The sequence below is a fragment of the Ixodes scapularis genome, unplaced genomic scaffold (assembly GCF_016920785.2).
Source record: "Ixodes scapularis isolate PalLabHiFi unplaced genomic scaffold, ASM1692078v2 PGA_scaffold12__126_contigs__length_90152505, whole genome shotgun sequence".
Lineage (NCBI taxonomy): Eukaryota > Metazoa > Arthropoda > Arachnida > Ixodida > Ixodidae > Ixodes > Ixodes scapularis.
In genome coordinates this window covers 11,309,771-11,322,643 of record NW_024609838.1, presented here as the reverse complement: position 1 = coordinate 11,322,643, position 12,873 = coordinate 11,309,771, and the positions used below count along the sequence as shown (strand labels likewise).

General features: G+C 45.4%; 1 protein-coding gene across 1 annotated transcript in view; it reads left to right on the top strand.

Annotated features, from left to right (window-relative positions):
- Positions 1 to 12,348, top strand: part of LOC8040862 (vitellogenin-4-like) — a 53,568-nt gene extending 41,220 nt beyond the window's left edge. Inside the window, exons 17-25 of the mRNA XM_029970558.2 lie at positions 4,281 to 4,584; positions 5,094 to 5,303; positions 5,511 to 5,771; positions 5,834 to 5,971; positions 7,072 to 7,314; positions 8,532 to 8,811; positions 10,472 to 10,629; positions 11,464 to 11,700; positions 12,142 to 12,348. Coding sequence (XP_029826418.2) covers positions 4,281 to 4,584; positions 5,094 to 5,303; positions 5,511 to 5,771; positions 5,834 to 5,971; positions 7,072 to 7,314; positions 8,532 to 8,811; positions 10,472 to 10,629; positions 11,464 to 11,700; positions 12,142 to 12,300 — 1,990 coding nt within the window. The 3' untranslated portion in view covers positions 12,301 to 12,348. The remainder of the gene's footprint in view (positions 1 to 4,280; positions 4,585 to 5,093; positions 5,304 to 5,510; positions 5,772 to 5,833; positions 5,972 to 7,071; positions 7,315 to 8,531; positions 8,812 to 10,471; positions 10,630 to 11,463; positions 11,701 to 12,141) is intronic.
- Positions 12,349 to 12,873: the final 525 nt, after the last annotated feature.

Below are 12,873 nucleotides of genomic sequence, written 5' to 3'. Positions count from 1 at the left end.
TTGCGGGTTGAAGATTTTTTAAATGCGCGAGGTTTGGGTTTCGGGAATATTTGGTGGGCACAAAATTTCGCGATTTTGTCTGATGTATATTAGTTAGCATCATAAATTGGCGTTTATGAATTTGAAGCAATATTTGCCAAGACGTGAAGTTTGCGAAAATTGGGTCCTCGTTAAACATTAGGCTGCTTATGGTATTATATAGGTAATGGCGTAACTAGAGTTCCTGTATAGGCGCCCTACGGGAGCCAGAGTTGCGCGTCTGTTTATCACGTGCCGCCGCGCCGCTATTCGCCGAAATCCGATCACGTGAGGAGCCGGATCAAGTGCCGCGCAGGAAAGTAGACGTTGAGCGCGCCCCGGTGCACGTTGCCCTGCTTTTGAGCGCGCCGCGCACCTCGAACGCGCGGCGCCGCTATTCGTCAAATTCAGTCACGTGAGGAACAGACTCCAAACGCCGTTGAGAAAAGCCGGCGCTACGGGGATGAACTCGCAACTCCTGAGCCCGTTGGGAGCCTATACAGGAACTCTAGGCGTAAGCAGAGCCGTATATGTACTATGTAGAGAGTTTGGCCATTCATTGGGAAGTATAGGACACAAATGGGGAGACGCGATTGGCCGAAAGCGTGCCGGGCGTGTTCCAGTGCGTCTTCACAGATTCGAATGTGGCCAGCCAGAAGCCGAAAATAATACCCTAACGGTGGATGCGATAAAAAAAAAAAAAAAAAAAACTTAATAAGTGCGTCGGAGTAACTCTCGGTGACTGAAAATATGGTGCACGTGATGTTTCAATCACGGTCATCCAAAATCATGGTGGAAGGGCGCGACTAGCGGAGCGATCGACATAATCCGTACGCCAAGCGCCGAGGGACGAGGATCTACCGTCTGAGCGGTGGTCACACTCTGTCCGAGCAAAACAGAGTCGAGCGGCGCATTCGTTTCTTACATCTTTCTGCATAATCATGATCGAAACATCACGTGCACCCTATTTTCAACCACGAAGGGTTACAACACTTCACTCTTGCGCGCAATATTAAAACTATATACCAACATATATCTTTGATTAAAACAGTTTCTTGCTACTCCCGCTAAGGGATTTTTTTAGGCTTCTGGTTGGCGAAGAGAGCACGTCAAGCCCACTTTTTGCGTCTGGTGCACGCCCTGGCTCTGCCCACGCCTCCCATTGACCAAACTCTCTCTATACACGGCTCTGGGCGTAAGCTAACTGAAGCTCCCTCTAGTGAGTGTGTAAGGTATTTTCAATCAAATCAAAAAGCACATTTCTAGTCAATTTTTAACTATAATGAGAGTAAATATCTTCGCACCACAAATGTATGCATTCATATAATGTGAAAAAGAAAGTTGTAGATGCATCCGAACGCTCGAAGTGCACTAAAATTTTAAATCAGAAGCGGCATATTTTGCTACTCAAAATGTAAACAAATATGGCGACACGCACCTCTTTCTGCCAACGCACCAAGAAAGACGAGTGCCGGCATCTTTTATGACCTTGTAAAAATAGTTGGTGAAAAATAATTGCTATTGTGGGTTATGAGTTGAGGAATCAGAATCATGAAAAATGTACGTATATCCATACGTATATACGTGTATAGTGTCCCTTTAACTAATTGGAGAAAAGACGCTCATTTAAAATTACTACTCACTTAAACAACGTAACATGCCCTAATAGCGTGATATAACGACAAACTATTTTTTTTACTCATTTAATCAGTAGAGAAATTTACCTCCCGCCCGCGTTGTTGGTGTCTTCATTGTTCCCGCCATTTTTTGCACTTTTTTATTACGTTTCAAATAATGATCCAACTAGCTGAATCCAAAATATTAATTGAACATATTCTATAAATAGAGTTTATATATATATATATATATATATATATATATATATATAGGCGTCAATGAACTCACGACTGTGGAAACGTATTGTTGTGAATATTGTAGATTTTGCCCTCCGGTTGATTACTGAGGCTGCAAGATAACCAGCGAGCTCGTTCAACTTGTGGTTCATCCCCTATTGTTTCAAATGTTACCATAGTCGTCGACAGGCTTAGAAACTCGGGGTGTAGCGAATTCCGAGAATCCTATTGACCCTTCGCAGCCAATACAATTGCGGTATTAGCCAAAGAGAAACCCGAATAACCAATGGTGAAGCGAGACGGGTGAACTTAGAAGTTCACGCCCTGCGTGCGCTGTCGGTAACAATAGTATCTCCGCGCGTGGCGGTGCCACTCTAAAAAAAGCCCGTGTGTCTACCTTCCAGCACGACACTCGGAGAGCCAATCAGCGCAACTTACGGAGGCAGCCGAACGAGTAACATATATTTAGACCCCCCCCCCCCCCAAAAAAAAAAAGAAAAAGAAAACACTGTATGAGTTGTGACATTAAGCAATGCAAGCGTGACTTTGCTTAGTATCACAACTCAGACTGCGTTTTTTGATCTAGACTTATGTTTCCGCGTCGTCATTCGCTGAGCTGCCTCCGTAAGTTGCGGTGATTGACTCTCCGAGTGTTGTGCGGGAAAGCAGACGCACAGGCTATTTTCAGAATGTGTGGGGGGGGGGGGGGGGGGGGGGGGTATTTTCAGAGTGTGGGGGTAAGCGGAGGAATCCTGGAGTTGGCTTAAAATATTTATCACCGGCATGAAGCAATTCAGTGATTGATATTCAAACATCGTATATTTGGTGAATTTCGCGCAACTAATCATCCAATGTGGTTTTTGTTTTTGTTTGTATTGCTGTGTCGAAATATGCAATGTTGCCTCGATTATTCTGATAAACGCGGGGGGCGTACAGCATGCACTCGTCGGAAGTGCACTAAATGTGCGTTATCATTCAGTAAGCTCTGTAGCGGCGGACCCAAAACTCCGTTTGGGGGGCGGGGGGGGGAGGCGGGGGCGGAAATTTTTTAATGATACTATTCTCCCATTCTTTCTTGTGCAAGGGGGGTCCACCCATGTCAAATTGCCCTCGGAAAAGGGGGGAGGGAGCTAGGGGAGTCGACTTTGTTTGGGGGAGGGGGGGCGGCTGCCCCCTTCGCCCCCCGCCCCCCCCTCCCCCCCCCCCCCCACTTGGATCCGCCACTGGCTCTGTTACGTGGAGCTTTGGTGATTTCAGATACGTTGCACGCACGACACTCTCGTACGCTCATTAGTGTATCAGAGTAATCAAGATACGTTTTAGTTTGTTCAAAAGCGTAGCGTGTGAGTAGTGTGCTTTCATATGAAGTTTCTACGTGTCCTACAGCGTCTAAACTAACGCCTTTAAGGCACTTTGAACGGCTTGCAAAAATGGGAGTCACAACGCATTGCGTTGCAATTTACAACAGAGTTGCAAGCAGCTGTTGGAAGTTTACAATAATAAAAATTAAAGAATTACCTTACCTCGTAAAAAAAGAAAAGAAAAAAAAAGAAACGTGTTTAGGGCAATTTACGCCGCCACTTCACAGACGATGTACGCGTAGTGAGAAGTGCTCCCGAGAGATGGCGTACGCCGCGTCGAGGGAGACGCCTTCGGGCTCTTTTCCGCGATTGTCTGCTATCATAACCCAAACCGTCCGGCGCTCCCTCGACGAGGTAAACGCGATCTGTTGTATTTTTTTTTTTTTTTTTTGTAAGCTTTTACTATTTGTTTTCACCTTTGCGGTAAATGGCAGCGCGGTACTTTGAGAATCCGATTTCTGCAGGCCTTAAGAGGGTTGGTCTACATGCTGTACTTCTTCTGAAGGGAATGTGCAGCGCCTTGAGGGGAGCAAGGTTAGAGCGCTCGCTCCGCTACCTGAGGGTCGCTGTGCGAAATCGTAACCTCAAAACTCTGTGACGCTATCCGTTGGTGCGTCGTGGTCCGCCTCATGACGTCATGAGACCACGTGAGGAGCTACGTTTTTCCATTCGCGAGCCAGCTCCGCTTTCCGACGGTCGCCTGCTACCGTAGGTTCTCTCGAGTCATACTTAACACAGCTGCCTGCTTTCCCGTTCGCCTGATCATTGTGGGGCCGAGCAAAGACGTTGGGCTGCGAATATCACGGTCCGGACTTCGATTCACGTGGCACCGCTTGATAAATCTCGCAAAGTACGATTAACTACGCTAAATTATAATAAATTATTTTCAATTAGGACTCAGTGTGTATGATTATGCATTATCTACTATGGGCTATAAATTTGCATTTGTATAAAAAATAGCGCTTCACGGTATTTTGAGTTACCGCGGTCTTAGATGTCATGTACTGACCTCGTCTTAATTGTCTCCTTGTCTGTTTTATGGCCCCAGTCATGAGAGCGGTGGCTATAGCATGGTCGGCGTGGGCCTCACCTTCAACAAGACCTTCGTGGGAGTAGGCGCCGATATACAGACCGTCTTCAACTTGCCGATCGACTTGAAAGTCACCGTTGATCCTATTCACAAAAAACTGAGCCTGAATCGCCCGTTGAGCCTGCCCTGGAACATTGTGAACCACCACTTCCGCCCGTACACATTCGCCATGCCCTACGACCTGGTGTCAGATGTTTCCACAGCTGTCACCGCACTGTCCCAGCCACAGTACCCCCTGTACAACAAGGACGAAGTGACCTCGGTAAGGTTTTGTCTTTGGCAACTAAGCCACGAATATTGTCACGGAGAAAAATGGTTGACAAATGTAAAACGGAAATACACTTTCCATGAGACGAAATTGTGCATACAAACTTAGGGAAAAGTACCACACATACTGTCCCAAGGCAGCCTGTTACCGCGGTTCTTATACACGCAGTCAGTACCGAAATATTCTAAACGAGAACACACAGTGGCATCCGAGAATGAGCTTGTGTTTTTCAGAAGTGTATTGGATTATAAAAGAAAGAACCAGGTCGACCAAGGCCCAGACCCCGTCCCACCGCGTAGTAGCCATGTGCGTTGCCAACTCCGTTACTGGTGATCATAAACCTCATTCAGCAGTAGAAGATTTCAAAGCAGACTTCTGGGGACATAAGAGTCAAAAGTGTACAGCTATTTCCGTTTCTTTATGCCTATTGCGACTTAGAAACTTAATAGTCCAGAGGGACTGCACAGGTACCCTAACCGGATATCATCTTTGTTTTCGTGCAGTTTGATCGTACCTACTTCACCGACCTCCTGGGCTATGGCCTGAACGTAAAGGGCAGTCTGCTCAGCAAGGGACTGAAAAAGGGACTGCACGACTTCTTGTTACACAACGACTGCTCTAAGATGCTATACTACGCCGTTTGGAACCCAGAGTGGCACCCACGGGAACTGCAGCTCACAGTCGTTCCAGATGAGCAGGACGCCACGACTGAGGTGAGTGAGATTTTACTTCTAACTGATAGTGGGGGACCAAAATCCTCATAACTGGTGTATCATGTTTAACCGCCAAGGTTCACCGGTTACAGCGGTTAACAAAAATATAAAGAATTCTTTTTCTAACATTAACGATCGAACATCCACCTTATAAGGGATTAAAGTGTCAGTGTATTTTAATGTGCATTTTTCGTTTGATCCCTAAAGGTTGAGGTCAAGCTCGGCTACGAGTTCCTGGAGCCCGATGACCCAAGAGAGAGCCACTTCCCAGCTAACGACAACGTCCATGGCGATGCTGAGGTTCCTTCCACCCATGTCCTCAACCTCGACTACGCTCTTAAGGGCACCAAGGAACGGAAGGTGTCCGCGGAATTGAGGTACTCTTACACCAAGGACAACTTAAAACACAAAGTGCAGTTCTTCTCCGATAGGACACCCTTCCACTCGATGGACCAAGATCACAGCAAGGTAGTTGAAACCTTTCACTAGAAACCTGAGATATTCTTACCTACTCTAATTCGTCTTTGTAGATCTGCTTGGATGTCACAACCAAGTTCCCAGAGCCCGACTGGGATAGGCTGAACAACCTCGCAGTTTTCCACGAGGGAAAAGAGCTCGAGTTCCAGATGAACATTCATCAGGGAAGCAACTGTATCGACCAAGCTAGTGTAAGTGGTACTTGCATCTAATAACCTCCTTGTAGAAACCTTCTGTTTAATCTATATTTAGTGTTTATAGTTGCGGCATGATTTGGCAGTTTAAGAATCGCAGTGCTTGGCGAGTCCAGATCATTCTATTTTTTTTTTACTGCAGTCAATAGGATTGTGGTTTGAGGCGGTTATAATGCCAAAGCACCAATCACGAAGCAAGGAGCGTGAAATTGATGAGTCATACCTTGCGCTTCTGTATCTGTCAGTCACTATAGCGCTGGTTTGATCCTGTTGTAACCACTTGAGCCTTGTTTGAACGTTATCTTGCAAAGTACCCAAATTGATTCCTGATTGCATCTTTCACCATGTTCTTGGGATAGTGACGTCGCCAAAGATCTTGCCGTTAAAACTGTACTCCAGGATCGCTAAACTCGTGAAACTCAAAGTTGGGGCCGAAGTTGACGGAGCACACCGATTGGCCTGTCACGATGATGACTTCGCGCATTTTTCGCCGACGTCCAATCGGCGCGCTCCACGAACTTTCGGCTCCAGCTTTGTGTTTCACGAGTTTAGGGCCCCAGATCATTTTTGAAACTCAGTCTGGCAAATTTGATCATTATCACCATCATCATCATCTCAGGGTATGTCATCTGTGCGAAACTAATGGCGGCCTCCTTGAGACTGATGAAGGAAATAGTTGAAGATACTACAAATGGAAAGATATATGAGGCATGCACGCTCAAGACGTTAGTACAACACAACGCACGAATTAGATACACCGGTTGCGTACGGGTTTATTTCTAAGTGCGGTCCAATAAATCTATTGGCACAAGAACGGCTCTAAAGCTTTTTAATGGCGGATGGCGGAGCAGCTTTGCACTGGTCTGTTCTTCTACTCACACCATCAAAACTCAAACACGTCAAGAAATGATCATAAGGCAATAAAAAAATTGTCATCCGCCATTGACGCGCAAAAGTGACGGTACCCGATCAAATTCTGTTTCATTACCGTCATTCGTTTGTGGAATGTAAAACTGCTTTTTGAGCACCCAGATGGCAAAGCATTTTGTAAACGATCTATTCAAACCTATAACACGAACATAAAAGGTTTCTTGTAGGTAAGCTTCACGGGGAAGTACACGCACACGGACGACGAAGCGAAGCAGATTCGAGAGAACGCTGAAAGCAAACCGCTGGGAGCCAACCGAATGAAGAAGTACAACCTGCGGGTGCCGTACAACAAGTGTGTCGAGCACCAGAAGCAAGGAGTTCCCCTCAACTACTACTGCATAAAGTACTTGTATTACACGAGCCGCCTGGGCAAACTCACGATGGACATCGTGTACAAGAACCGTTGGGATGTGAGTAGAATTTTCGGAAATTTATTAAACTTTGATTCATTATGAGCGAGGGGTACCTTGAACACACTCTACAACCATGAACTAAATATATTGAAACTCTATTATATTCCTGGAGATTATGCTGGTATAAGTATACTTCGGCAGAAGTAACAAAATATAAATATTGTGAAAAGCGTGTTCGTTTGTGCCAACCTCTATTTCATTATTTTTCCTAAAAGTATATTGTAACTCCTACCTTGATTCAAACATACGCTCAGTATAATGTTTCGCGTCAAATCGACCCATTTAATATGAGCATAATTAACTGAGTTCTTATTAATATCACTCGTGCCACAATTTTTGTGGACCATTTGAGAGGAAAAGCGAGTTCGTTAATTTTTATTTATTTATTTATGGATACCATGGGCTCGTTTGAGTTCAAGCAGGAGAGGACAACATGTAAACATAACAAATTCACAAGAAAACACAAGAAAGAGCAATATGACTTTCTAGAAAAACAAGATATCTTCAGAAAAACTTAAGCGATATTGTGTAAAAAAATATCGCAAGAAGGCTACTTTCCAGCTAGCAGTATTAGACCGTTTTCCAGAGTCTATTGAGCAACATTGGTGATCTCCATTGCTTGGACACGGCACGTGTTATTGGGTCCGAGTCTTCGCCGAACGCTGGCGCTGCACTCGTGTCGAATACATGCTAAGACTTGGTGCCTAAGCAATGGCGGAGAGGAGATGCCGCGGACCTTCGAAAAGGGTATACCGTTTTCACGTTGGAACGAGCCATTGTATTCCAAGCGACTGACTGATTCTGTCTTATGCTATACAAACAAAATTTCAAGACTTCATTTCAAAACACGGAGATTGAGATCAATAAAAAGCCCCCAGCGAATCACTAATCTCAAAATACGAGAAGTAAAAAATATATAGGATGTTCGCAGGGACGATTAATGAGCTAAACTTTATGTCTACTATCCCTGCGTACATTGCATTTCTTAGGCGTAATCGCCTTTTAAGTTTTTTGTCATTTGCAGGGATCCTTCCATTGTGTGCCATAACAAGCGGGTTTCGTGTTTTGCAGTAAAGTGAATTTACAGACCATTTTCGTGATCTGCTCTTAGAATGTTTCCAGTTGCATTCTTCACTGTACTACAGACAGTCTTACATTATGGCCGTGCGAATGCTTGCCGCCTTCTATTTCAACACCGATTATATTTCATGCAGCTGTTCTCCCCGATGCCTCATTACTATAAGAAGATCAACCGGGAGGGCGGTTTCGTCAGCACCCTCTCCGAATACTACCGCCGCGCAACAAGCGGCAAGCTCCACGTCGTCTCCCAGGTGCCCCCGGTTGAGAAGTACGCCGACATCGCTGTCACCACGGAGGACGGGCGCATCTACAACCACTTCCATGTTCCGATCTACAGCCACTTACTCGAGCCTAAGATTTTCCCTATGCTGGGATACTCAAACATGGCTAACTACATATCCTACTACAAACACAGTAAGTGATTTTTACGCAGTTACGTTTTAATGATTGTATAATAGAATTACAAATCAATACTACGTAAATGCGGGGAAAACGTAGGACCAAGAAGAAGGACTCGACTCGCGGAACGCTCTTTCTGTTCATTTCCTACTTCGTCCCCTTTCTCTTGTTGCGCTTTTACGTACTCATCATGAACAAACTAGCCCATTCGCACGTTGCGTTAAATTAACATTCTTCAAGAATGTATGGCGGTATCAGCAGAACGTAGTACCATAATCTTGTAACACTATGGTGCCATATTTTAAAGTCACAATTCACTCACGAATCCACCATATTGTCGCACTTAGTCACACCCGCTCGCACTAAGAAATCAGTAACCTACATCCCGCGCATTAGTTCATTGGACCAGTTTGCTGAAACTAACAGCGAGATGAAGCATTTCGAGAGCGCTATAGGTCACTCTATACCCAAGCAGCACAGATCTTGACCAAACAATGGCCAATGTCTGGCGATGGTCTTTTGGCCAATGGCCAGGGAGTGGCCATTCATTGGCCAATGCTTGGCCGATGGCTGATGGCCCGTGGCCAGATAAAGGCCAGTCACCGGCTGGTCTCTGGCCACTGTCTGGCCATTTGGCCAAGGACCATTGCCAGCCATTGGCCGATGACTGGCCAACTCTGTGCTGCTTGGGTAGTGTGCGTCTATGGAATAAGGGAACATAGTGCACTCACAAGCAAAGATTACTTTAGAGAGACTGGAGCGTTTCGCTCCGCTCTACGCTGAAATATATTCGAGATGTTCGGTGCGGAACAGATCGCCATAACTGATATGCACAGCTGTGCATATCAGGTGGTTTATGATCAGTTTCAACGTGGTTGAGTCTAAGCGTAAATAGAAAAAAAAATAGCCAATAAATAAAAAAGTACCTGCCTGTTATTGGTTATAATCATTTACATCTTAGCGATACTAAAAAAATATGCGACGATCTTTCTTTTTCATTTAATTGCCACGTAACAAAAAAAGTAACCATATAGATCAAAAAGGTTGCATTTTATTTTAAGTAACACTATATAATCCTAGATTGCAGGCATAATAGTATGCATTCATTTAAGATTCCAGAAGTATAATGCCCAATTTGAATATTTCGCTGGTGTTTACGCTAGATGGCTCGCGACAATTGAGGCACCTCAAAGGCCAGCTAGTTGTGAATATGCAAGATATCTAAAACTCGCCAACAATTCTAGTATTCATTATCTTGGTCTGCCGAACCATCCTTGTAACCTGGACTGAGCGCAAGTGGACAAAAACCAGAATTATTTTTCAACGGTAACCTACAAAAAAATAGTCAGAGTGCAGGCGAGCTGGTGTAAGTTGAACATGAACAGAAAAGAGAACACAACAGAATGTAGAAAAAGAGGAGGCAACGTCTCAAACTCAGCTGCAAAGTTTATTTCGAACACGATGACACGACTATACTCTGTTTCACCTTGTGTTGTACCGCAGGAAAGGCTACACGCGCGAGCTCCTTGCTCTATGGCACACCTCGGCGGCACAAGCTCTCGTGCACCAAGGGCAGCTGCTAACGCTATGAGCTCGCGCTTCTAGCCTTCGCTGCGGTACAACATAAGGTGGAACAGAGTATAGTGATGGCACGATTTTTTCCTCCTACACGCAGAGTACTGCGACCTGCAAGGGAAGAGCGTCAAAACCTTCGACAACGTCATCGTACAGCTTCCGGAAACTGACTGCTACAAGGTGGTAGCCAAGGACTGCTCGCCCAACAAGAGGTTCACGGTCCTGGCACGTTCTACCGGAAACGCCGCACTCCCCAAGGTACCGTGCTCGTGTCGTTGCATGTCTTGTTGTTATTTTTATTGTTGTTGTTTTTATACTTTTAAATGACCTTGACCACATTTAACAGACTCTTCGGTTCCCTTTCCCGCGGTACGGTTCTTAGAATAGGACAGAAAAACCGCGTAATCCCGCGTTTCTTTTATTTCACTGCCTCATTGCGACTGCAAGTCAAACGGGTCTGCATTCAAACAATATCAGTTGGCGTTCTTTCCTTTTAATGAAAGTGATGAAAATACAGAAGCCATCAGATCCTAAATTCTGCGGTAGTGTGAAAAGTTCTAGTAGTTAGCTAAAAAAACATTAGAAGTCATCAAGGCGAAAGACCAATCCCGAAAGTTGCTTGAATGTACGCTTACTGTTGGGAACAAAACTTCACCGCCTCAACTACTGCCCTGAAAATACTGTTTCCGCTGCATTCGAAATTTTTACGGGATTTTTGGACTCTAAGGGTAAAAAAATTCGTAGATCGCGATAGCAGCGTTGTGTTACGTAACATGTACAGCGCGTCCTTATCCTGAAATGGTATGCATGACCTTTCAGTGCGCAGCTTTGCCCAGTGTCAAATTGTTCCATTCATGTAAGCACTTATTATTTAAACGCGCATCCACATTGTGGTCCCCTGTCCTTCCTCAGTTTTCTTTCGAGCCCCAAAACAAAGCAAACACCGCAATCATCTCATGCCTCTTTGTGCCCTTCTACACACCTGGTAATTTAGTGTTCAATTGACATCAAAGTCCACAACCACGTTGGCTACAAAACCTGAAATTTACAGGCACCATTTACAGGCACTCTCCCTCCGTGATTCTATTGCAGGCGCTGAAGGCATTCATCCAGTCCACCCAGGTAGAGCTCCTGCCAGTTGCCGAAGACTCCGGGCTTGTGCTCCGCGTTGACGGAAACAGAGTTCCACTGACCCCGGGAGTACCTTACAGTCACACCGCGCACGAAGTCGAGCTCTTCACGGTCAAGATGGAACACAACTACTTCGAAGTGACGTCGAAGCCGTACGGGCTCTACCTGGGCTTCAACGGAAACATGCTCGTTGTACAGGTAAGAAAACTAATGGAACTAGTTCTTGTTACCATGGGACATCCTTGGCTCATGGTACACAGACAAGGATGGATTCTTTTTAAAGGCGCATCAATGGTCAGTGTATGTATCGGTGTTCTAAGCCCTCTAAATAACAGAACCAATCACGTACATCATAAAAATAAGATCCGAAAGCATTAAGTGGAACAAACAAATTAGTTTCTTTAAACAAGTGGAGGGCGTGCATGCTATGGTGAGTGATAATTTAAGAACCACAGGGCTTCACGCCTTACATTTCTTGAGCTGTCAATTGAATATAGAAGCCAATAACGAGCTTGCTTATCATTGTATTTTGAGTAACCATATTTCCTCAAGGGGAAAGGTTTGCAGGATCTTTCCTTGTATGGCTGGTGATTTGAACTCGATGGCCTCACGACAAACTTCCTTACTCTCCTCTCTCAGACCGCCAACTTCTACCGCGGCAAGCTGTGCGGCCTATGTGGCAACTACAACTACGACCGGCAGCACGAGCTTGTGGGCCCCAACCTCCACCACTACAACGACACCCTGGAGTTCGCAAAGAGCTACGTCGTTCCCTCCTCCGACTGCACCCCGCCCTGAGCACAACCTTGCATCAAACCCGTCGATGAATGTTATTTCGGCCACTCCGCGCGAGTAGTGATTGACTTGTAAGTGCTGAAATCAAGTATGCACCAATACTATGACTGCTAGAACAAGGGTTACTGCTAGACAACAGGACGGCGGTGTTTGAGAACGGTTTACTAAAAATGGGTTGTCAAGAACATCACTGCGTTCTCACTCGTCCTGAAGAAGGCAGAGATTTATTTTTTGACAGCAGAGATAACACAATGGACTACTTCCAAAACCGACGCGCCCCATCGCGGCGAAATACCACGCAGTGCGCTCTGGGAACTAGTTGGCCACTCAGTTTCGGTTTCGACTGAGCAGCTTCACCTCATGCTATCACTCCGCGACCGAACGCGCTGCTTGCGTTTTCGATTATCTGACTTTTCACGAACGTACAATAGACTCATTCTCGAGCGATACAAAACGAAGACCGGGGCACTTTCCTTGGCTCCCGAAACACCGGATATTGTGCGTGCGTATGCGAACGTAGTAAGACGTGGCTAAGTCACCTCACCCTACGAGTGCATATTTGAGCTCAATTTCAAT